The sequence below is a fragment of the Grampus griseus genome (assembly GCF_964374135.1).
Source record: "Grampus griseus genome assembly, chromosome: 11".
Lineage (NCBI taxonomy): Eukaryota > Metazoa > Chordata > Mammalia > Artiodactyla > Delphinidae > Grampus > Grampus griseus.
In genome coordinates, this window is record NC_139005.1 from 88102985 (window position 1) to 88126940 (window position 23956).

General features: G+C 39.0%; 1 protein-coding gene across 2 annotated transcripts; it reads left to right on the forward strand.

The window, feature by feature from the left end:
• Positions 1 to 782: 782 nt before the first annotated feature.
• Positions 783 to 22874, forward strand: PWP1 (PWP1 homolog, endonuclein; the record flags this gene model as incomplete). 2 transcript variants are annotated; one of them, XM_082666391.1, is made up of 15 exons in its annotated part: positions 783 to 996; positions 3051 to 3109; positions 3246 to 3430; positions 4990 to 5075; positions 5176 to 5272; positions 7729 to 7839; positions 8615 to 8745; positions 9387 to 9448; positions 15426 to 15522; positions 16187 to 16248; positions 17484 to 17595; positions 19307 to 19397; positions 19490 to 19611; positions 21001 to 21106; positions 21940 to 22874. In XM_082666391.1, 15 exons carry the CDS (start codon positions 925 to 927, stop codon positions 22047 to 22049), a joined length of 1503 nt encoding a protein of 500 aa, XP_082522517.1. In that variant the 3' UTR covers positions 22050 to 22874. The 2 variants fall into 2 exon arrangements, with proteins under 2 accessions (XP_082522517.1, XP_082522518.1); XM_082666392.1 differs by lacking the exons at positions 783 to 996; positions 3051 to 3109 and having other exon boundaries at positions 3359 to 3392.
• Positions 22875 to 23956: the final 1082 nt, after the last annotated feature.

Consider the following 23956-nt stretch of genomic DNA (forward strand, 5'->3'; position numbering starts at 1 on the left):
TGCTAAGACTTTCCATTCTAAAGTCTCCAGCCACCGACATTTTCTAGTAGATGACTCTGACCTTAGCTGAGAAGCCTGACAGATTATAGCCAGCATGTAGAGTCACACTGCCTGGGTTCATATCCTAGCTACTTACTAGCTGTGTGACCTTGGGAAAGATAATGTTTCCCCATATGTAGAATGGGAGCAAGACCTCCCACACAGGGTTAAGAAGTAACCAAGTTAATATAAGGCACTTAAAACGCTATCAAGCACTTTGTGTTTGCTACTACTGCTAGCTACAACCACTACTGTATACTTAGTATATAAGTAACATCCAAGAATGTAATGAAATATAAAGGGCGGAAGTATCTCCTTGAAATGATAAATTCATTTCGGGAGAATTCCCTGGTGGTCCTAGGGTTAGGACTCAGCGCTTTCACTGCCAGAGCGGGTTCGATCCCCGGTTGGGGAACTAAGATCCCGCAAACCGCGCGTCTCGGCAGGAAAAGAAAAAAAGATAAATTCATTTTGGAGAAAGCTTTAAAAATAAACCTAAAACCTCTACCATTTGTCAGCTTTTAGGCTATGGAGGCAAAATAAAGGTCGGTGGAAATTTGCCTCTGATCCCTACAGTTCCATTTTCACTTATTTAGTCATTGCTTCCACGAAGCCTCCCGTAGAGCCCATTCACATCATCCCACACAGCAGATTCCTCGCCCAGCTGCTTCAGCTTCCAGCCCTTTCTCCACCCCTTTCCCGTTTAGGCGCCTTCGATTGACGTCAGAAACGGGCGCCGACGCCACAGGAAGCAGCGCCCCGCGCCTCTGCCCTGCCGAGGCGCCTCCTGGAGCCCGTTGGGGAGCGTGTGGACCCCAGCGCGGCGTGGCTTCGAGACCCGTTGGGGCCAAGTCTTCAGCTTGAGGCGTCGCTGCGCCGAGGACGATGAACCGCAGCCGCCAGGTGACGTGCGTGGCCTGGGTCCGCTGCGGCGTGGCCAAAGAGACGCCAGACAAGGTGAGGCCTGGTCGCTCCGAGGTAGGGGTAGCGGCCTCTTTGCAGCACCCTGAGTCAGCCCCACCTGGGGACCTGGACCCGGAACGCGCGGCCCTGGCGCGGCTGGTGGGACTGACGGGGTGAGGCCCGCTGTGGCCTGTTTGTCGTGATTAGGGCTGCGGCTCCGAGGGTCTAGGGCTCCTGGGCCTGGGATCGGGGGCCCCGCCTCCTCACGGTCCTTTCCCCCAAGCCCAGCCCCACCCCCAGTTCGCAAACACGTGGACCTCACGGGCTGGAAGGGGGCGGGGTGTTGCTCGGAAGGGGAGCTCCCCCAGAGCCTTGCTGACGACACCACGGCGTCTCCCACCACCCCAGTGCGTTTCCAGGCATAAGGGGAAGAGGGGGCACATATGTGAAACTCCACTTTCCACTCCTCCGCTCGGCGTTTAGAGGAATAAACTGGATGAAAGTTGTGGTGTAGAAAAGCTGGTATGGAGACCACGGTGTCGTGAGGCTGGGAGTTGAATTAGGAATTTCTCGCAGTAGTCCAAGTGAGATGTTGATGTGGCAGTGGGGATGCGAGGTAAACGCGACACGTCATGAAGGGAAAGCCTACAGGAGTGAGAGGCTGAGTCTGTAGCAGAGGAGAAGATTAGTTAAGTTATTCAACAGATACTTACGAAGCGCTTTCTCTGTACTAGGCATTGTTCGGTGTCCTGGGATAGGCATGAACAAAACAGGAAAAGTCCCTGTGGAGTTGATACGTGCATATATGATACTCTGTCCGTGGGAATAAATGCTATGAAACAAATAGGGACGGGGGAGTGTTTGTTTCAATGTTACTGAGCCAATTTCACCAGGGCACAGACTGTTTTGTTCACCAGTTTCTCCAGTGTTTGGCTCACAGTAGGCATTCAGTGCGGTATATGTAGAATAGGGACAGGAAACCATCTCATATTAAAAGTTATTGAAGGAGGTAAGAGTTGTTGTTTAAAAGGAACATACAGCCTTTCAAATACTTGAAGACAGTGATTTCCAAACATGTCTACACATTAGAACCACTTGTGGAGCTTAAAAAATACCAGCTCCCAAGTGTTGTGATTTAATTAGCCTGGAGTAGAGCCTGAAATTGTTAAAAGATTCCCCCATGTGATTCTAATGTGCAGACAAATTTGGAACCATTGCTTGAAGAGTTTATAGGAAGAAGAGATTGAATTTATTCTACAAAGTCCCAGAAAGGAAAACTCAAATCAATAAGAGAAATTAGAAAAATAAGTATCTTTTGATTAAACTTAAGAACCTTTAGTTTCTGGAGCTAACAGTAGAATGTCATCACCCAAGAGGATTTCCACATTATTAAAGGCCTTTTAGCACAAACTGCGTGATTGTTTGATTCATCATCTATCATCTACCATGGGCAGAAAACACAGTGACAAGGAGCTTACAGTTTAGCAGTGATACGGGCGTTTTTTAAAAGGTACTGAAGCATTGATTAGGTGAGGGAATGCCAGTTTTTAAATGAAGAGAATGACTTCAGTTTTGAACAGGATGTCCAAGTGGAGAGTCTTATAGTTGGAAAAATGGACCTACAGTATACAGGGCTAGAGAAGGGAAAGTTTGGAGTAATCTGTTCAGAGATGGTGGTTTTAGTCTTGAGAATGAATGAGCTTTGCAAGGAAGTGACAGCGTAATGAGTGAATACTTGGCAGGGATACCAGGGGAAAGAGCAGAGGACCAAGGCAAGGGTGGTTTGTTTAGGAATATCCACAGGAAAAATGGGGAGAAGCGGCCAAGGAGTTGGGGTAAGTGGAAGAAAATGAGTTGGGGTTTCATAGAAGCCAGTTTATACAAGTCTGTCTTTTTTGAAAAAGACTGGAGAGGTAGACCGAACATGATTTTTTTTTAACAGTTTTAGGTGAGAAGGATCTTAATTTGTAAGGACCTGTGAAAACTCCATTTGACTTTTGATGTCTTTTGAAGCTATGTTTTATGTTAGTTTGTAAACTTCTTTTAAATTCAAAGGCTTAAAATGATTTCCTTAAATATATCATAATGAAATGTTTGGTCTTTTATAGGTAGAGCTTAGTAAAGAAGAAGTGAAACGTCTCATTGCTGAAGCAAAGGAAAAATTACAGTAAGTTTTGGGATGTTGACGCCTGTAGTAAAATCCAGATGAAATGTAAATCTTAAACGATGACGACAAGGCGGTCTTGTTATTGAACGGTGCCTTTTGGGTGATCTTTTTACTTTTTATTTTTTCATTGGCCTAGAGAAGAAGGTGGCAGTGATGAAGAGGAGACAGGCGATCCTTCAGAAGATGGCATGCAGAGTGCCCGTACCCAGGCCCGACCTCAGGAGCCCCTGGAGGATGGCGACCCAGAGGATGACAGGACGCTGGATGATGATGAGCTGGCCGAGTACGCCTTAGATAAATATGATGAGGAAGGTGACCCAGGTTAGAATTCACCCACTTCTGCTGGTTTTTAATCACAAACTCAGTGCGTTAGATCATGCTTCTAGTGTTCCACCAAAGCTTTACTCTGAGAATCTGTTGTCCTTTATGTCAGTCAAATAATCGGGCTCAAGGAAGACAGCATGTTTCCTAAACTGATTTTAAAAAATCAGTTCAGCCCTCTAAGATCTAAAAAACGGGGCTTCCCTGGTGGCGCAGTGGTTGAGAGTCCACCTGCCGATGCAGGGGACGTGGGTTCATGCCCCGGTCCGGGAGGATCCCACGTGCTGCGGAGCGGCTGGGCCCGTGAGCCATGGCCGCTGAGCCTGTGCGTCTGGAGCCTGTGCTCCGTGACGGGAGAGGCCACAGCAGTGAGAGGCCCGCGTACCGCAAAAAAAAAAAAAAAAAAAAGATTTAAAAAACAAAAAAATATTAGTATGGTATGTTTTATTGCAAGTAGTGGTTTTGATAATCTGTAATTCATTTTTCTTTACCTGCAATGAGAGAGGAATTATTACCTCCATTTTACAGAAGAGAAAACAGGCTTCCAGAGATGAAATAACTTTGCCAGTATCATGCAGCTGGTGATTAATGGAGCTGAGGTTTGAACATTCTCTGGCTCTAAAGCCTTCATGCTTTTCAGTGTACTTCACTAGATGCAGGGGATAGTTTTTTCCATTGGACTCTGGGTTATGGGCCCCTCTGGGTTGGCTTCCATCCTACTAGGACAGAGGCCATGGGAATACAGAGAAAGAAGAGCTAACCAGCCTGGAGAAAAGCCATTCAGACACTGCTCCCTGATGCTCTCTATACCCTGCAGAGTATTGACTCTGTCTTTCTCATCCGGTAGAAATTCCCCTCTCTGTTGCCTGTCAGATGTTTAAGACGTATTAGCCCTGCCTCCTTAAAGTAGCTTCTCCTGAAAATTAAGAGTATCTTCCTTCTTCTGAGTTTCATGTTATTCGGGGTCTACTCTATGTCATCTTTGCAGACATGCCATAAAAGAATGCCATAAGTTTGGTGAAAAGGGCATGTAGGATCCTCTCTTTCAGATTCATTAGGCAAGTTAGCATATCAGTGGTTATGAGACATCTTGCAATAAAGAAACCTATTTACCTTTATGAGACTCATTATTTTTCTATTTTATTTGACCAAGCAACCCTTACTTCATTGTGTTGATACCAGTGTTTTAGGGACTTATTTATTTCCAGGTCTGCGAGGCCACCTCTCTGTAGCACTTTTGAATAATGAGTACAAGGAGCAAACTAGAGGATCTGAGTAGAGTTCTAACATTTTCTAAAAGGGAGTTTCTTGGTTTGATTTGATTCTTTTAATGGAAGATTGTGTATTCCAAGACTATCAGATGTGCATTCCAGGGCCAAATATAAATGGCTTTTAAACTCCTGTTTATTATTATCCACTATTTCCTTTCCCAATTGTGGATGATCCAGTGTTAGTTATGAAATAGATGGTTGGATCTAAGTCTAAAGATGGGATGCCTTAGGAAAAATGCTTTTGTCAAAATGACTGTTTTATTCATTTTGTTTTATGAATTCTTACAGATACTGAAACTCTTGGTGAATCTCTTTTGGGTCTTACAGTCTATGGGAGTAATGATCAAGATCCTTATGTTACTCTGAAAGATACGGTAAATATCTATATGGCTTTTCTAATTATGCTCCTTAAGTGTTTGAAAAACCTTCCCAAATATCTGATTCTAGTCAATGACTTTTTCTTTCTCCACTTAGGAGCAGTACGAACGTGAAGATTTCTTGATTAAGCCCAATGACAATCTCATAGTTTGTGGCAGAGCTGAACAGGACCAGTGCAATTTAGAAGTACATGGTAAGTGGGATACATCGCTTACTAAAAAGTTTTCTACTTAAGTGATACTAAAATAACCATCATAGTAACTATTATGGATTTCTAAGCACCAGATCCTTCTGTATTTCATTTAAGTTGGTTACCTAGTTAAATCAGACTTCCTGGTTATTGTGCCTGGGCATGTGCAGTCCAATGTGTTAGTTTGGTACTTGACTTTACTTATGGAAATAGGTCACCTGGAAGGTTCTAACTGGGTTTTTAAAATCTTTTGTTTAAACATTTTTGCCAGTTTTTAACTTTTTCCCCTCAATGGAGAAAACTTGGAAGTAAAACTATTTTAAAATGCAAGAAAAAATTATAATCTCATTAGCGTAGGGTAACTTTTTACCCTGGCTCTTTACTCCAGTTTGCTTTTTGGCTGTTTTTTCTTTATGTGGCAAAGATTACACTCAATATAATTTATCCTGCTTTTTTTCAGAGTCATTTCAAATAGATCCCCTTTTGCAAAACATTTTATTCTTTTCATAAAACTTCAGCATAGAGGCCCACATTTTTCTTCAGAGACCAAAACATTTTGGTCACCTTCCTCGGTGCAGAGAATGTTTGCACTAAAGCCAGAGGTGAATACAGTTGAACCTTGAACAACACGGGGTTGAACTGCATAGATCCACTTATATGCAGACTTTTGTTAATAGTAAATACTACAGTACTACACGATGCGAGTTTGGTTGGGATACAGAGGGTGGACTATAAGTTATACAGGGATTTTCTCCTGTGCAGAGGGTCAGCATCCCTAACTTCTGCATTGTTCAAGGGTCAGCTGTACTTTGAATCTGAAGTAGGCAATGATTTGAATTTTTCTTTTTTATTGGAATTCTTAAATCAGATATTTCTTAATGTTGATATTTATTAATTCAACAAACATTAATGACTATTTTCTTAAAATAGACCTTTAAGATATCTGGAATATTCTGCCTCCATATTTTCCCTTTTTCTTTTTTTTGCCCCTTCCTGTGTGCACACGTCCTCAGACAGGTCCATTCGTGCCCAGATACTTTCCTTCCCCAACACTCTTCTGTTCATCTGTCTTAAAATTTTGAAGCTTTAAAGAGATTAATAGGCTAATGCCTTTTCTTATAGGAAACACAGTTTGAAAATTAAAACCCTTGGGTTTAATGTTTTACTCCATTTTTTAGCTTGAATTTCTTCAAGACTGCCCTCAGGAAGCCTATCAATCAGGCCATTTTTATTCCATGGCCCATTGTGATCTATTTATAAAGTCAAAAAGGCTTTAAATAGCAAATACGTCAATGTGAAGTTATTCTCCTAATTATCTTTGAACTATTTACATATTTCAAGTGTAAACCATGATGATGGAATTTTTAAAACACCAATTCTGATTTCAAAAAATTGCAACTATTACGGTTTGTCATCGTTGATTTTTATGCATTCTTATTTGAGAATTTACTGTAGTCATTCCTTTGAATCTCGTGAGCCTTAGACAGGAGCTGAGAAGTTGAAGTAAAGCAGTTGTATTCCTGCGTTGTTCTAGGTTAGGTCATTAATGATATATTTTACTTGGATTTGGTGTGAATCTCCAGATTACCTAGTGTATCTCTGTTCAAGAATAATTTCAAAATTGCACTCTAAATCAAATCTGAATAATAATCTGACTGGTTAAAAGAAGATTATTTTAAGGCATCATCATCATTTTTATTTAAAATGTAAGCTGAGTACATTGACCATAGTTGAGGTTCTTGCAGGGCCACAACCTAATCATTTTGAACACATTCTTATCATAACGTGATGTGATAGAGCATTACATGGAATCTGCTGATCCCAAGATCTGTCCCAGATGCAGTGGTCTGAAGAATTTTTTAAAAATCCTTAGCTTATCTTAACATTGCTTCTTTCTAGTAAAAAACATATTGGGGGAAATTTCTGACTACTTGGGCTCTATTTTTATCAGTGTTTCATTATATAATTTTTAAAAGGCTTCTTACTGATTTTAACAATAAATATTAAAGAAGCAATTTTTGACAGGCATTTAGACTTCTAAATATGAGTTATTTCTCTCCAGTGCTGATTTGTTCTTCTTTACTTATGACCAGATAGACCTTTAAAAGATAAAATAATAATGAAGTACTTCTTATGGAGACCTCGTTTGTTTTCTGTAATTGGTGAACCAGAAGGTAGGACCATTTTAGCCGGGGAGCATGCAGATGGAGTATTCAGGCAGATGTCAATTCTCTCTCAGCGTTCCTGTTCCCCTTTGGGACACACCAGGTGCTGGGAATATATTTGACATGAAAAATTTTTGCCTAGCAATAAATACTTTGGAATGTCTTTAATGTCATAAAATATGTCTCACTTTAAGCAAGTGTCTCCCATAGGTTTAAAAGGGAGAATCTTTTCTTTTGAGTGGGATATGATTTCTTATTCTGATGTAATAAATTCTCTTTTCCCAATCTTCTCAGTTTATAATCAAGAAGAAGATTCTTTTTATGTCCACCATGATATCCTGTTGTCTGCATACCCTTTGAGTGTGGAATGGCTGAATTTTGATCCTAGCCCAGATGATTCAACTGGTAATTAGAAAAGTTGAGATTGCTCAATGGTTCTACTCCTATGTGTTTTTCCTAGCCACATAAGTTACCTATTTTGTATGAATGTTTTCATAATTATTGATGTTTTATGAAGTTAATGTTATTTTATGAAGTTATATAGTTCTCCAAGCACAATCACTTAATTGTTTAGGGTCTGTGTGTCTCCAGACTTTGGACAGGCTAAGGAGGTTGCTGCTCCACTAGGCAGAAGGACAGGGCCTGGAAGCTTTGGGTCTGCAGAACTGTGTGAAGGTCTCCTAAAATCCCAAACCTATAAACTGGCATGGTGTGTCTGATGTTACCAGCTAGAGTTTAGTGCATGACCCTTTTCAGAAAACATCAAGGTAAACCAAAATGAAGAAAGAATTGGGCTCTCTTGTTAGTCCCTTTGGCCATAGCTGCACAGTACTAGTTGCCCCTGCATACTTCTTAACAAGGATAAAAACTGTTAATACTCATACCTTACATCTTGTTTGCAAAGCTTGTTCACATTCATGATATTGAAATTGTTATTCAAATTGTGGTCTGAGGACGGCAGCACAGCATTGCCATCACCTAGGAGCCAGTTAGAAATGCAGTTTTGGGGCCCCACCCAAGACCTGAAACTGAATCTGCATTTTAACAACATTCAGGTGGTGTACACACATACGAAAGTTTGAGAGAAACTGCTCTAAGCCATGACTCAGTTAATCTGAAGTGTAATGTATTTCATTAGGAGTTGTATTTTAAATCATAAGTATATCATCTCCTCCTGTAGGAAATTACATTGCTGTGGGAAACATGACCCCCGTTATTGAAGTGTGGGACCTTGATATAGTGGACTCTTTGGAGCCAGTCTTTACACTTGGAAGTAAGCTATCAAAAAAGAAGAAAAAGAAAGGAAAGAAGGTAAACAAGCTAATAGATATTTAAACTCTGATGACAAACAGAGAGAGGTTTGTGGGGCTGGGGACGGGGGATGGGAACATGCACTTTTTCAGTTAGACACTTCTGGTGAAATAGGACAGGTAATTACGAAGTTACTCTAGTTTCTAGTTTTGAAAAGCCCATCCAAAGAAAAATTGACTTCTGATTATATAAAACCTCCACTGGCACGTTATCCATCCTTACACAAAACAAATTACTCTTAAGGTTATGATCTTCCTTCATAGAGAGTAGCTGTTCACACTAAAATGCTATTTTTGAACTTTTAAAATATTTCTATTTAGCCTTGAGTACGTTGAATTCTAAATATCCATGTATTCCTGTAGCTTTGAAAACTGTCAGGTTTTTGGTGGGGGAGAGATGGGTGGGGTGAGGATTGACTTGTAGAATTGTAGCACCTAGGTTAAGAACTACTATAGTTTCTTCCCTGTAAAGAACATTTATCATGTCTCTCAAGTAAGAGGAGGAAAAGGTGTTTCTTTCCCTAGATATTTGGGCAAGTTTACTTAAAATCAAAATAAGGTTTAAAGAATCTTTCAAATTAATATACCAATATTATTTGGGGGTGTACTTTAATACCAAAAGTAATTAAACAATTATTACAGAATTCCTCAGCAGATGGGCATACCGATGCTGTCCTTGACCTTTCTTGGAATAAGCTGATCAGGTAAAAAATACCATTTGCAGGACTGGTAAAGACGGTAACTAGCGTGGTTTTACCTCCTGTCTACACTTATCTCTCTACATTATGAGTTTCACATCTTTGTGTCCATGTTTTATTTTCTTTTCCTGCAGTACAAGCTGCTGGAAGGCAGGAGCTCTGCTGTCTGTATCCTTGCACCCCCCAGCATCACCTGCCAGCTCTTCACTTAGTAGATGCTCATTACATATTTGGGGACCAAGTGCCCTCCTCCAACACCACTGGGAAAAAGCAGTATGTACTGCAGTGCCAGTGGTGCAGTAGAATTGTTTCTTCAGGGAGGACGTTTTTCTCACTTCATTTAGTTTTCACATCTCATCCACGTGTTCTTTATATATATATATATATATTTTTAAACTGGTAAAATATATGTAACATTACCATTTTAACCACGTTTAGGTATACAGTTCATTGGACATTTTTGCACATTGTTGTGCAAAACGATCCACCATTCAACTCCAGAACCTTTTCATCTTCCAGAACTGAAACTATATGCCCATTAAACAGTAACTCCCCATTTCCTGCTCCCCCCCAGGCCCTAGTAACTACCGTTCTACTTTCTGTCTCTATGAGTTGACTCCTCCAGGTACCTCTTTTTTTTTTTAACATCTTTATTGGAGTATAATTGCTTTACAGTGGTGTGTTAGTTTCTGCTTTATAACAAAGTGAATCAGCTATACATGTACATACATTCCCATATCTCCTCCCTCTTGTGTCTCCCTGTTATAAGTGGAATCATACAGCATTTGTCCTCTTGTGACTGGCTTACTTCACTTAGCAAAAGTTGTAGCATGTGGCAGTATTTCCTTCCTTTTTAAGGCTGAATAATAATATTCCATTGTGCGTATATGCCATATTTTGTTTATCCATCTGTTGATGGACACCTGGGTTGCTTCCACCTCTTGGCTTTTGTGAATAATGCTGCTGTTATTGACACAGATATAAATAATGTGGGTTTATGTGCATCTGTTAGAGTCCCTGCTTTCAGTTCTTTTGAATATATAGCCAAAAATGGAATTGCTGGATCTAATGGTAGTTCTATGTTTACCTTTCTGAGGAACCACCATACTGTTTTCTACAGCAATTGCACCATTTACCTCCCCTCCAGCAGTGCACAAGGGTTCCAGTTTTTCCACATCCTCTCCATCACTTGATACCTTCTGTTTTTGTTATTGTTGTTTTCATAATAGCCATCCAAACAGGTGTGATGCAGTATCTCATTGCAGTTTTTTATATAAATTTATTTATTTTTATTTATTTATTAGTTTTGGCTGTGTTGGGTCTTCATTGCTGTGCGTGGGCTTTCTCTAGTTGCCGCGAGCAGGGGCTACTCTTCGTTGTGGTGCGCAGGCTTCTCACTGCGGTGGCTTCTCTTGTTGCAGAGCATGGGCCCTAGAGTGTGAGGGCTTCAGTAGATGTGGCGCGTGGGCTCAGTAGTTGTGGCTTGTGGGCTCTAGAGTGCAGGCTCAGGAGTTGTAGCGCACGGGCTTAGTTGCTCTGCGGCATGTGGGATCTTCCCGGACTAGGGCTTGAATCCGTGTCCCCTGCATTGGCAGGCGGATTCTTAACCACTGCGCCACCAGGGAAGCTCTCATTGTAGTTTTGATTTGCATTTCCTTAATGATTAGTGCTGTTGATCATCTTTTCAAGTACTTATTGGCCATTTTTATATATTCTTTGGAGAAATGTCTATCCAAGTCTTTTTGTCCATTTTTCAATTGGTTGTTTGGTTTTTTGTTTTTGAGTTGTGTGAGTTCTTTATGTATTCTGAATGTTAATCTCTTATGAGATTTATGATTTGCCAATATTTTCCCCCATTCGATTGGTTGCCTTTAACTCTATTGAAGTGTCCTTTGATGCACAGAAGTTTTTCATTTTGATGTAGTACAGTTCATTTTTACTTTTGTTGCCTGTGCTTTTAGTATTATAGCCAAGAAATCATTGCCAAATCCATTGTCATGAAGATTTTCCCCTAAAAGTTTTATAGTTTTAGCTCTTAAGTCTTTGATCCATTTTGAGTTAATTTTTCTATACTGTGTAAGGTAAGGGTTCACCTTAATTCTTTTGCATGTCATCCACATATTTTTCATACTTATCCTTAAACAACAATTACTGCAAAGGGGCCATTTTCCTAATAGTGTAGTTGGTTTGAGGGGCTGCTAAGGCAAGGGAGGTAAGCATTAGGTTGAGTACAGCTTACTTAAGGGGGGTAAGAACAAACTGGATTACCCAGGGCACTTTTTTTTTTAAAGCATTTCTATTACACTGGACACTTTATAATTATGAGCATTCTAAGGAAGATCCCAGAGTGCTGGCTTAACTGAAGGATATCCTATCTTGTTTGTGTTCAGACCTCTTCAGAGTTACGACTATTTGGGGAAATGGACCTGAGAAAGTTGTTTAGGTTAGTATTTCCCAAACATAGCTGCAAATCAGAAACTTCTGGGTAACCCTTTAAGGTGCAAGTTCCCAGTCTCTAATCCCCCAAGATTGAGTCAGTTGTTCTGGAGCAGGGGCCCAAGAATCTGTTGGTGTTTTTGTTTTTATTTTCAAAGCTTCCCCAGATGAACCTCTTGCTGCCGGGCTACAGGCAGTTGTTTGGGTTTTGCTTGAATTGGCCCTGATCCTGACGAATGGGGGGATAAATAAGAGATCTAATAATGAGTGTACCATGCTTTTAGAAACCCAATTTTATATATAAATTCTTATATAGCAACTGTTACTTTGAGCAACTGAAAGTTCTTTCTAATGGAACAACCTCTTGTCAGTATTCCAACTGACTCATCAATTCCTTTCCCCAGCCACAATTCCCTAGTTCCATTTAGACCCTTATCAGCACCTGTACTCCCTTCCATCCCCATCTGCACTCACATCTCTTTGACTTCAGTGCCACAGATTTCTTTGCTCCTTCACTCTCCTTTCTCTATCTTATTTTAGATCTTCGTTCTCCTTTCCCCTTTCTTTACTGAAAAGGTGCAGTATGCTTTAAAATATGTCCCATACTCCAGTGCACAGAGTTTAGGATTATGGTGAGGAATAACATGTTGACCTTGTTACTGGTGGGGCCCTTGGTTTCTAGTAAAATCCTCCCAGGAAAAAAAAAATGCATGTTCTCTGCTAATTCATACTCTTGTTGGAGTGCTCTTCTTGCGGTTGTAGTGTTCAGAAGTTTTGTTTTTGTTTTTTTCGCCTCATACAATAAGAACTTTAATGTGGGAGGAATCTCAGATATTTTTGGAATGACTGGAATGAAAAATGTACTGTGGAATTTTAACTTTTTGCTGTTGGGAGACATAGAATATAAATAAACTAGTTACTGGGAATTTAAATTAATATTTAATTTATAAAATGCTAAGGACTTAAAACATTGTGACCTGTATGTGGGACTTAATGGTAGAAAAAAGCTAGCATGACCTGAATATACATGATCCTCCTCAGAGACCTTGCATATATCACCGAAATGTGAGTTACAAAACTGAAAGTAGTTTGTATAATGGAAGTAATTTATTGAGGAAATAATATCTGAAAATGGTCCATCAGCATTTTATTTCAACAGTATATTGGTTTTCTAAACAAAAACATTACTGTCACTAATGGCCTAATTTTGTGTTGAACCATGTTAAAGTTCGATGTTGAAGAATGAGCTTTCAATTTCAGGAGTATCTGTATTTTTAGGAGGCAGCTAACATTTATCAAGGGCCTGCTATGTCCCAGTTACTCAGCCAGGTTCTTGCATAGCAGCTCTTTGAGGTTGGTTGTTTCATTCTCGTTGGCAGGCAAGTGGCAGCACCAAGACTCCATTTCAGGTTTTCTGGGCCCTAAAGCCTGTGTCCCGCTGTAGAACTACATTATTAGCGCTTGATCCCTAAGAGGTAGACATATTGGTTTTTTTCTGTTAATAGCATTTAATGCTCTTTTTTAAGGAAGAAAAAAAAACAGTTGAGATGTAATTCATAATATATGACCTAAGGGCTTTCCTGGTGGCGCAGTGGTTGAGAGTCCGCCTGCCGATGCAGGGGACACGGGTTCGTGCCCCAGTCCGGGAAGATCCCACGTGCCGCGGAGTGGCTGGGCCCGTAAGCCATGGCCGCTGAGCCTGCACGTCCGGAGCCTGAGCTCCGCAACCGGAGAGGCCACAACAGTGAGAGGCCCGCGTACCGCAAAAAACAAACAAACAAACATAATATATGACCTAGCAAGTACACGTCATAAAATCCACTCTTTTAAAGTATATAATTCAGTAGTTTTCAGTATATTCACAAAGTTATGCAGCCGTCACCACTGTCTAATTCCATAACATTTTCATCAGTCCAAAAACCATGCCATACCCATTAGCAGTCACTCCTCGTTCTCCTGTCCCTCCAGCCCCTGGTAGCTACTCATATGATTTCTGTCTCTGTGGATTTGCCTATTCTGGACATTTCCTAGAAATGGAATCATATAATACGTGGCCGTATGTATCTGGCTTCTGTCACTTAGCATAATGTTTTCAAGGTCTATCCATGTTGCAGTGTCTATCAGTACCTCATTTTCTATTGCTGAATAATATTCTCTTGTATGGATATACCACATTTTGTGTATCCATTCACCAGTTAATGGACATTTAGTTTGTTTTTGCCTATTATGAATAATGCTGCTGTGAACATTCATGAACAAGTTTTTGCATGGACATATGTTTTCATTTTCTTGGATACACACCTAAGAGTTTAATTGCTAGGTCATGTGGTAGTGTCTCTACCATTTACATTCCCACCAGCAATGTAGGGGGGGTTCCAGTTTCTCTACATCTTGCTAGCGCTTGTCTTATCTTTTTCATTATAGAGATCCTGTATGAAGTGGTCTCCCATTTTTTTTGATTTTCATTTCCTTAATGACTAATGGTGTTGAGCATCTTTTCACATGCTCATTGGTCATTTGTATATCTTCTTTGGAGAAATGTCTGTTCAGATCCTTTGCCCATCTTCTGATTGGGTTTGTCTGTTTATTTTTTGGTTGAGAGTTCTTTATGTATTCTAGATACAAGCACTTTATCACATATATGATTTACAAATATTTTCTCCAGTGGGTTGTTTTTTCACTTTCTTGGTAGTCTTATTTGCATCACAAAAGTTTTTCATGCTGATGATATCCAGTTTCTTTCTTTTGTTTTTGCTTTTGGTGTCATATCTAAGACCATTGCCTAACCCATTGTCATGAAGATTTATACCTGGGGTATTTTGGGTTTTTTTTTTTTTTTTTTGAGTGCTTTAGAGTTTTAGCTGTTATCTGTGATCTATTTTGAATCCCTTTTTGTGTATAGTGTGAGGTGGGGCTCTGTCTTCATTTTTTTGCTGTAGAATATCCAGTTGACCCTGAGTCATTTGTTGAAGATACTGTTTTTTTCCCCATTGAACTAAGCATAAATACTCTTGGCACCCTTGTCAAAAACCAGTGAACATAACATAAATTTGAGGGTTTAATTCTGGACTTTTCTATTCTGTATGTCTGTCCTATGCCAGTACCACATTGTTACGATTACTGTTGTTTTTCAGTCAGTTTTGAAATCAGGAACTGTGAACTTTTCAACTTGCTCTCCTTTTTTCAAGATTTTTTTGACTAGTCTGGGTCCCTTGCATTTCCATATCAATTTTTAAAACCAGCATTCAGTTTTCTGCAAAAGGGTCAGCTGGGATTGTGGTTGAATCTATGAATCAGTCTGTAGTTGGCAATATTTCTGTCTTAATGTTAAGCCTTCCAGTCCGTGAGCATGAAATGACCTTCCATTAATTTAGATACTCTTTAATTTCCTTCAACAATCTTTGTTTTAAGTATATTAAAAATCTTACTTTTCTTTTGTTAAATTTATTCCTAAGTATTTTATTCTTTTTGATGGTATTGTAAATGGAATTCTTACATGTAATCCTCTTGATTTTTAAAAGATTACCTGATTTGTATCCTTTCTCAGAAATGTGCTGGCCAGTGCATCAGCTGATAACACTGTTATTCTGTGGGATATGTCCTTGGGGAAACCAGCAGCCAGCCTTGCCGTACATACAGACAAGGTATGGTGATTTAATGGATAAAAGGGATTCTAAAAAATCTGAGACATATATTGACTACAAATAATCCCAAACATTTATATATGGCTTTTTGTGAATTACACAGTGCTGTGACATGCTATCTCACTGGATCCTTCACAGAGCCCTTCGTGATAGTTATAATTACCCACCTGAGAGATGCAGAAATGGGTGCAGAAAGGTGAAGTGACTAGGAACATTAGTGCTTTGCAGCATTTTTACAGAGGCTCCTAAAAAGGGATGAAGGGGTATCAGTCACCAAATGGGGTTAAAGAATCTAACAGATGTTACTACAGAACCCAGGGATCTAATGTGCTAATGTACATTGTGAAACTTCCGGAACGTGTGGAGTTGCCCAGTAAGTTTGACAGCTCCCATTTTTTCTTCTGATTATAGTTTAGCATGAGGGACATAGGTATACTGCCAAGCACAGTTTGGGTGGTGCTGCATTGTGTCTCTTGTCAGCCTTTATTCAGAAGTATGTTTTGTCCTTTTGATTATGCAGTACATTTACATTTCTTTAAATAGTACTACATTTCAAAGGGAAAAACCTGTAGAAACACTGCCAGATTGAGTCTCACCAAGTATAAGGCAGTTTTACCAAACCAAAACAAACATTGATCTATTCATTTATGTTTCTTCTTTTTAGGTCCAGACTCTCCAGTTTCATCCATTTGAAGCACAGACTCTGATTTCTGGATCATATGATAAGTAAGAAAGCATTTCAGGAATTATTGCTGTCGTTTTTATCCTCTTGAACTAATTCAGAAAGTGTCGTTTGATGCTCAGGTAGAATTTATTACTGAGGCTTCTGTGTGTTTAAATTTGTAGGACTACTTACTTGTCCTTTCAGCTTGATCCTTTCAATCTGCAAGGGAATATGGTTCTGTTATAATGTAGTTCCTAACTAGCAACTACTTTGATTTTTTTAGCGGGTGTATGAGTTAGACATTGCTGTGAAATAAGCCATCCCAAAATTCAGTGACTTAAAGCAGTGAACATTTATTTCTTATCACCTGCAGGGTTGAGCTAATCGAGGCTAGATTCAACTGGTAGCTCTGCTAATCTTGGCTTGTTCAGGCTGGGCCTGGAGACCTGGCTCTCCTTCCTCGTGTTTCACATCTTCCTGGGACCAGCGGGCTGGCCCACACGTGTTGCCATAGCAAGGTCAGGAGTACAAGCAGAGACACCAAGGCCTCTTAAGACCTGGGCTCAGACCTAATACACGTCTGTCTTACTCTTGGCCAAAATAGACATCACATGGAGTGGGAAATGAACTCTGCCTTTAGGGGAGGAACTGTCAGATCACTGACAGAGGGCATGGATGTAGGGAGAGGTGAAGAACTGGGACCACTATGGTCAACCACAGGGGGGTTTCCAGTCATATGTGTGCTTTTTACAGATTGGGTCTGAAGGTAGGAGAGGTAGCTAGTAGAAACAGAAACCAACTTGCAGTCTTTACTTTGATTCCTTACCCTTTTGAAGAGTCCTATATTTACATTTTTTAGTTGGGATTCATGCAAAAATTGCAAAAGTCTATTTATCAGTTCCCCCAACACAGTAGCCTGCTTGTAAAGAGTAAATGTGGCTGAGATGTGAGTTATCTGGCTCTGAGCACTACTGGGGAAGGGGAAATTAGAAATTGTCCCATTCTTTTGGAAATAGAGAGGATTCATCTTGGAAGTAAAGGATTCAGTCTGGGGGAGGTCAAGGCCACTGTGACATCCAGAGCTACCAGTGTCTTCAAGTGACAGGACCAGAGTCCACCAATTAGTAAAAATCAACTCTTCTACTTTTAGATGAGTTGATTTTTCTACTTAAAATAGGCTTTAAATAATTGGATCTTGATTTCATGGTGTTGTTTTATTACCATTTCATTAAAAATAAATTAAAACATACAGGAAAACTGAACCCTTAAAACCCTAACTTTGCCTGAACACATCCAGGTCGGTGGCTTTGTATGACTGCCGAAGTCCAGAGGAAAGCCATCGAATGTGGCGATTCAGTGGGCAGATCGAGAGAGTGACTTGGAATCACTTTTCACCTTGTCATTTTTTGGTAAGAGTGTGCATATCACTGTTCGTTTATCAGGTTATTAATGACTTTTTTTCTTTACTTCCATTGTAGAGAGAATCTCTGAAAAGCTTTTTCTGTATTAACAGTGTGAAGTATTTGGGTTTGGGTTTTCTTTGAAAACAAAAATATATTTTTAATAAGAGAACAGTGGATTTGCCACAAAAAGACAGTAAACATGTAAATGATTTTGCTAATTTCCAATCATTCCAAAGTGTCACATTTTATTAGTTGTAATTAGTTGATCATTTTAAAATTACTTTGAAATACTAAGCATGACTAATATTCTTTTTATGTTTTTTAATGGTTAAAGCAGTCCAAAAAAAGATTCCTTTATTTATATATTAGTACTTAAATGGAGCTCCAGTGATGCAAATGCTAGCCTATTTAACTAATATAGCACTTAATATACCACCATCTCCCAGATAGAAAGTTTACGATCATTTTGTAAATACCCTTAATATCTGTAGGATAACAGTTTTCCATGTAGGATCCAAAGATGCCACTGACATTTCAATCCATGGAAAAATAAAATCCCAGCTTTTATCCAGAAGGGAAGATTAATTAGAGAAATTGTGATACATCCATATATTGCCTAATTTTCCTAAAGCAAATACGTAGTGCTTTGTAAATGAGGAAAGGAATTCTTTAAAAAAACAGCTTTCTTAAAATATGTGAACAATTTTAATAAGTTTCCTGCACTTGTGGGAACATTTAGTCTCCTCTGTGTGGAGTTGCATGCAGTTCCCAGCTGAGCTCCCTTAAGCCAGATTTCATCTTACAGTTACCAGGAGTGAAGTCCCCGTTATATTTGAATGTTGTACTGTACTTTGGCTCTCACAGGCAGGCACACGTATTTCCTGAGGTTATTTGCTAACAAATGGTTATCAGTACTAAAGTCACAAATATTTAGGGAAATGGAAAGTAATCAAAATGGCTTACCTCTTTCCCTCCAGTCTCAAAGGATGGGATCTCCCTCTTCTGTTTTTATGCCCATCTGCAGCTCCACCTTCAAGACTGCATCAGTTGTCCTTTTTTTCCCCTCCCTTCTTCCTGTCCTGGCTATTGCCCTTGGCCTGTATATAGGCTCAAGTTTCTGTCTCCTGTCCTTGACTAGGTCTCTTAATTCCTTCAAAATTTTCTCTTCCTTTCTTCAAAGTGGAACTAATCTGCCTTTCAGTCCTTATCTGATTAAATCTCTGCCAAAATATTGACAGCATTGTCACTCCTTTCTTCAGAACCCCTCTTTCCTTGGCTTCTTTAACACTGTTATTCCCTCCTCCCTCTTTGATTCTTACTTCTGTGAGCTCCTCCTCAGCCTCTACCGTAAGTGGCTGTGCTCTCCAGGTCTCTGTCCTCAACACAGTGCTGTTAATTATACACTCCCAGGGTGTATCCCCTCTGTTCTCAATGGATGTAACTTCTGCCTCTGTGCTTCCATATCTCTGCAGTCTGTATCACTACCACAGCTTCATACTCATATCCAACTGCCTAATAGACATGTCAGCTAAACTAGTCCTTGTAAGAACCAACTCGACTTATCCACAAGTAAATTCTTTATGTCCACGTTAATTTGTAATAAGCTCTTCAGGTAAGTCAGGTACATAGCTGATTTTCACAATGATTTATACTGTTTACCCATTGCTAAATTTTATTGTCATGTAATATTACCTTGCCCATCTTTTACTCTTTCCAGGCCAGTACAGATGACGGCTTTGTATATAATTTGGATGCACGTTCAGATAAGCCAATTTTTACACTTAATGCACACAACGATGAAATCTCTGGTGAGCAAGAATACTGTTTCTTTCGTCTCTATTAACCTGTGATGAAGTGAATTTATTTCAAAGTGAGAGTCTCTGAACTTATCTTCCTCTAGGTCTTGATCTAAGTAGTCAAATCAAGGGCTGTCTCGTGACTGCATCAGCGGACAAGTATGTGAAGATCTGGGACATATTAGGAGATAGGCCAAGCCTAGTTCACTCTAGGGACATGAAAATGGTAAGAATATCCCTGGGCATCTTGGTTTTTTTGTTTCTGATCTGTCGTTTGTCTTTCTCTAGGAATCATTGCACTAAAGAATATGGATTTGTTGGGAGGTTAATTTGGGGCTTAGTCAAATTTGTGGAAGTTTTATAACTTAGGACACTTTGGGGAGAAATCAATGACTAGCTGGTTCCTTTTCCAACTCACATGATTAACAGTTGCTGGGAAAAACAAGGATGATGAGGGGGTGGTTTTCAAGGACACAAGTGGAATGGCCACATTTTTTTTTTTAACTTTTTATTTTATATTGGAGTACAGTTGATTAACAATGTTAGTTTCAGGTATACAGTAAAGTGATTCAGTTATACATACACATGTATCTGTTCTTTTTCAAATTCTTTTCCCATTTAGGTTGTTACATAACACTGAGCAGAGTTCCCTGTGCTATACAGTAGGTTCTTGTTGGTTATCCATATTAAATATAGCACTGTGTACATGTCAGCCCAAATTCCCTAACTATCCCTCTCCCCCTTTCCCCCCAGGTAACCATAAGTTCCACAATTTTTTAACCTTAAAATCAGGACCATCCCAGGAAATCTTGAACCTTTATAGGGCACCATAGTGGTTGAGGTCAGTTTATCACCTACTTCTTTGTATAACTAGTTCTTACTACACTGATTACTACATAGTAGCAAGAGTTTTAGAAGTAACTGGAATTCAATAATTCATTCATCAAATATTTATTGAGCATATACTGTATGCCAGGCACTAAATTATAAAATTTAAATTGCAGACACAGAACACTGCACACAGCTGTTTAAAATTGTATATATGTATGTATATATATAAATATAAATATTTGTGGAAAGGCAGGTTACAGAGCAGTTTTTATAGCATCATTCCATGCATATATTTAAATACTTAAGTCTTTGAATGCTTATATTTAAATCTAGAAGACCCTGTCCCAAAACATGAACAGCTGGTTATCTCAGAGTGATTTTTATACTTTTTGTATTTTCTATGATGCAAATGTTGTAATAGAGTTAAAAATTTTAAATGATTGAATAATGACATCTGGTATCAGCATCATTATGGGAATATTTAGCAGATTAGATTAATTAGGAGGTCCCTATTAGAACGACAATGGAGATGAGAGACCTGAGTGCTCAGAGCATACACCTGTCCTCCCGGAATGTCCATCATGCTGAACTTGTCCAGCTTTGTATTGTAGAGATAGCCCTTCCAACTTGACTGTGAACTACCTTTGCAAGAGCCTTGAAAGAGATTCTGGTGAGTTGGTTTTGAGTAACCATTCCAATCATAGGTTCTTGTAGACAGGAGTAGGGATCAAGATTAGAGCTTTCTGGAAAGACTGAAATCACTGACTTTGTATTCTCTTCTCAGGGAGTTCTCTTCTGTTCTTCCTGTTGCCCTGATTTACCATTTATTTATGCTTTTGGAGGTCAGAAAGAAGGGCTTCGGGTCTGGGATATAAGCACAATCTCTTCAGGTAAGAATCTTAATTTCCTGCTTTTTCTGGATGAGTTCTATAAGAGCTAAAGTAGTAGAATCTGTGGTTTGAATACATTAAGGAGATAACAAAGATGGATCCAGTGTTCATCCTCTAGTACAGTCTGCTTAGGAAACAGATAAGATCAAATTGTAATTTGGAAATGTTCATGTTCACAAATAAATTTGTCTTCACACTTTAAATGTAGATAATTTTTAAATATCTTTTTATGACAAAATTTGAATTTTAAAAACGAAAGATTTTATTGGAAAGCTGGAAGGATATATAGTGTGGTCTCAAAGAATGGCCCTCCTCTTCCCAGTTCCCAGTGTGAATAAGTCTGCCTTTTTTCAACTACTTCCTAGAAAATCCAGCTTTCCTGAAGGGGCCACTCTGTTCCCTTCTATTACTTACTGATTCTTCCCTCCACTGGGGTCCTAAATCCACAAAGTTCTATTCTGATCATGATACAGAGAAAGATGAAGGTAGGAAACAATCAGAAGTACAATAAGGGAAGGATAGAGTCACTGTTATAAGGGCTTGGACATCTGTTATCAAGGTGGATTTGATAAATCCAGGACAAGGCAAAGAAAGTATTAAAAAAAGGAGGACCAATTTAAAACATAGTTAAAACTTCAGAACATTATCTTGGACTTTTGAGCTGGTTACTTACCCATTTATAAAGTGCTAAATATATATTTTTCAAAACAAAATCTCCACCACAGGGTAGATAGAGAACCTCATTGCTCATGTCTACATTTTAGTCTCTTTTTATATTATAGGGTCTTAGTTTTCTGATCTGGTAGCTTCTTAACCATTTATTTATGTTTTAGTAAATGAAGCATTTGGAAGACGAGAGAGGCTTGTTCTCAGCAATACAAGAAATTCATCTGTTAGTGGCCCTTTTGGGAGCAGGAGCTCAGCAACACCAATGGAGTCTTAATGAAGAGCATACAGTTTCCTGTTTTATTTACCCTAACTCAGTTTTTTAAAGCTGGCCTAAAGATGTTCCCTGCTGCAGCCATCAAAATGACTGAAACAAAATTGCCTGACATTCCTCTCTGCAGCTGTGGTGGCAGCACAAACAAACAGGGCTGGTCTTTGTACTAACCTTTCAAGCATGTGGTATATAGGGCTCCACTTGCATTTCTTGAAAGGGATAATAAAAAAGGTTTTTTAAAAATAATTCCTTAAGTATGCCATCTGTCACAGGTAGTCTAGGTTTGTAAAATAAGTAGTACTTCATAGAATTTTAAGAGGAAAATCCTCTAATCTTAAAAGATGGGTAAACCCAGGCCTGGAAAAGTGGTAATTAGGCCAAGATTGCACAGGCAGGTCCCTCTGGGACTACACTTTCCTGACCAGCTGTTCTCCAATGAGTGGTTCTTAGTGCTACTCTCTTAAAAGTGGCATATGCCTTTTTTTGTCCATAGCATTAGTATTCAGTGTTACCAAACAAAAGAGGCATTACATAATGATAGTCCAACAAGAGGATATAACATTTGTAAATAAATATTTAGGTACCCTTATGTTGGGTGAATAAATAAAGCAAATGGTAAAAGAGCTAAAAGGAGAAGTAGCAATACAATTACTAGTAGGAGACTTTAGTACCCTACTTTCACCAATGGGTAAGCTCATTCAGACAGAAAATAAGGAAACATCAGCCTTAAACGACACACTAGACCAGATGGACTCAGACATATATAGAATATTCCACCCAAAGCAAGAGAATACACATTCTTCTCAAGCACACATGGAATATTCTCCAGGATAGATCATATGTTACACCACAAATATGAGTCTCAATAAATTTAAGAAGACTAAAATCATATAAAGCATCTTTTCTAACTACAGTTATGAAACTAGACATGTTACAAGAAGAAAATTGGAAAATTTCACAAATGTGAGGATTAAACAACATCCTATTGAACAACTAATGTGTCAAATCAAAAGAAAAGAACAATGAAAATGGAAATACAACATACCATAATTTATGGGATGCAGCAAGGGTAGTTCTAAGAGGAAAGTTCTTAGCAATGCCTACCATCAAGAAACAAAGATATCAAACAAATGACCTCACTTTACACCTCAAGGAACTAGAAAAAGAACAAAGCCCAAAGTTAGTAGCCAGAAGGAAAAAGATCATGGAAATAAATGGAATAGAGGCTAAAAAGACAATAGAAAAGATGAAACCAAGAGCTACTTTTCAAAAAGATAAAACTGACTCAGTAAGGGAAAAAAAAAGAGATGAGGACTTAAAATCAGAACTGAAAGGGGAAATGTTATACCTCAATACCCCAGAAATACAAAGGATCATAAGAGACTACTATGAGCACCGTACATCAACAAATTGGACAACTACCAAGACTGAATCACGAAGAAATAGAAAATCTGAACACACCAATTACTAGTAAGAATGTTGAGTCAGTAACCAAAACCCTTCCAGTAAAGTCCAGGACCAGATGTCTTCAATGGTGAATTATACCAAAGTTAATACCAATCCTCAAACTCTTCCAAAAAATATAAGTGGAGGGAATACTTCCAAACTCATTTTAGAAGGCCAGCATTACCCTGATACCAAAACCAGACAAGGATGCCCCAAGAAAAGAAAATTAAAGGCCAATATCCCTGATAAAAATAGATGTGAAAATCCACAAAATATCAATATTAGCAAACTGGATTCAACAATACATTAAAAGGATCATACACCATGACTGAGTCAGATTTACCCCAAGGATGTAAGAATGGTTCAACATCTGCAAATCAATTAATATGATACACCACATTAACCAAAAAAAAAAGGATAAAACTCATAGGATCATCCAATAGATGCAAAAAAAATCACATTTG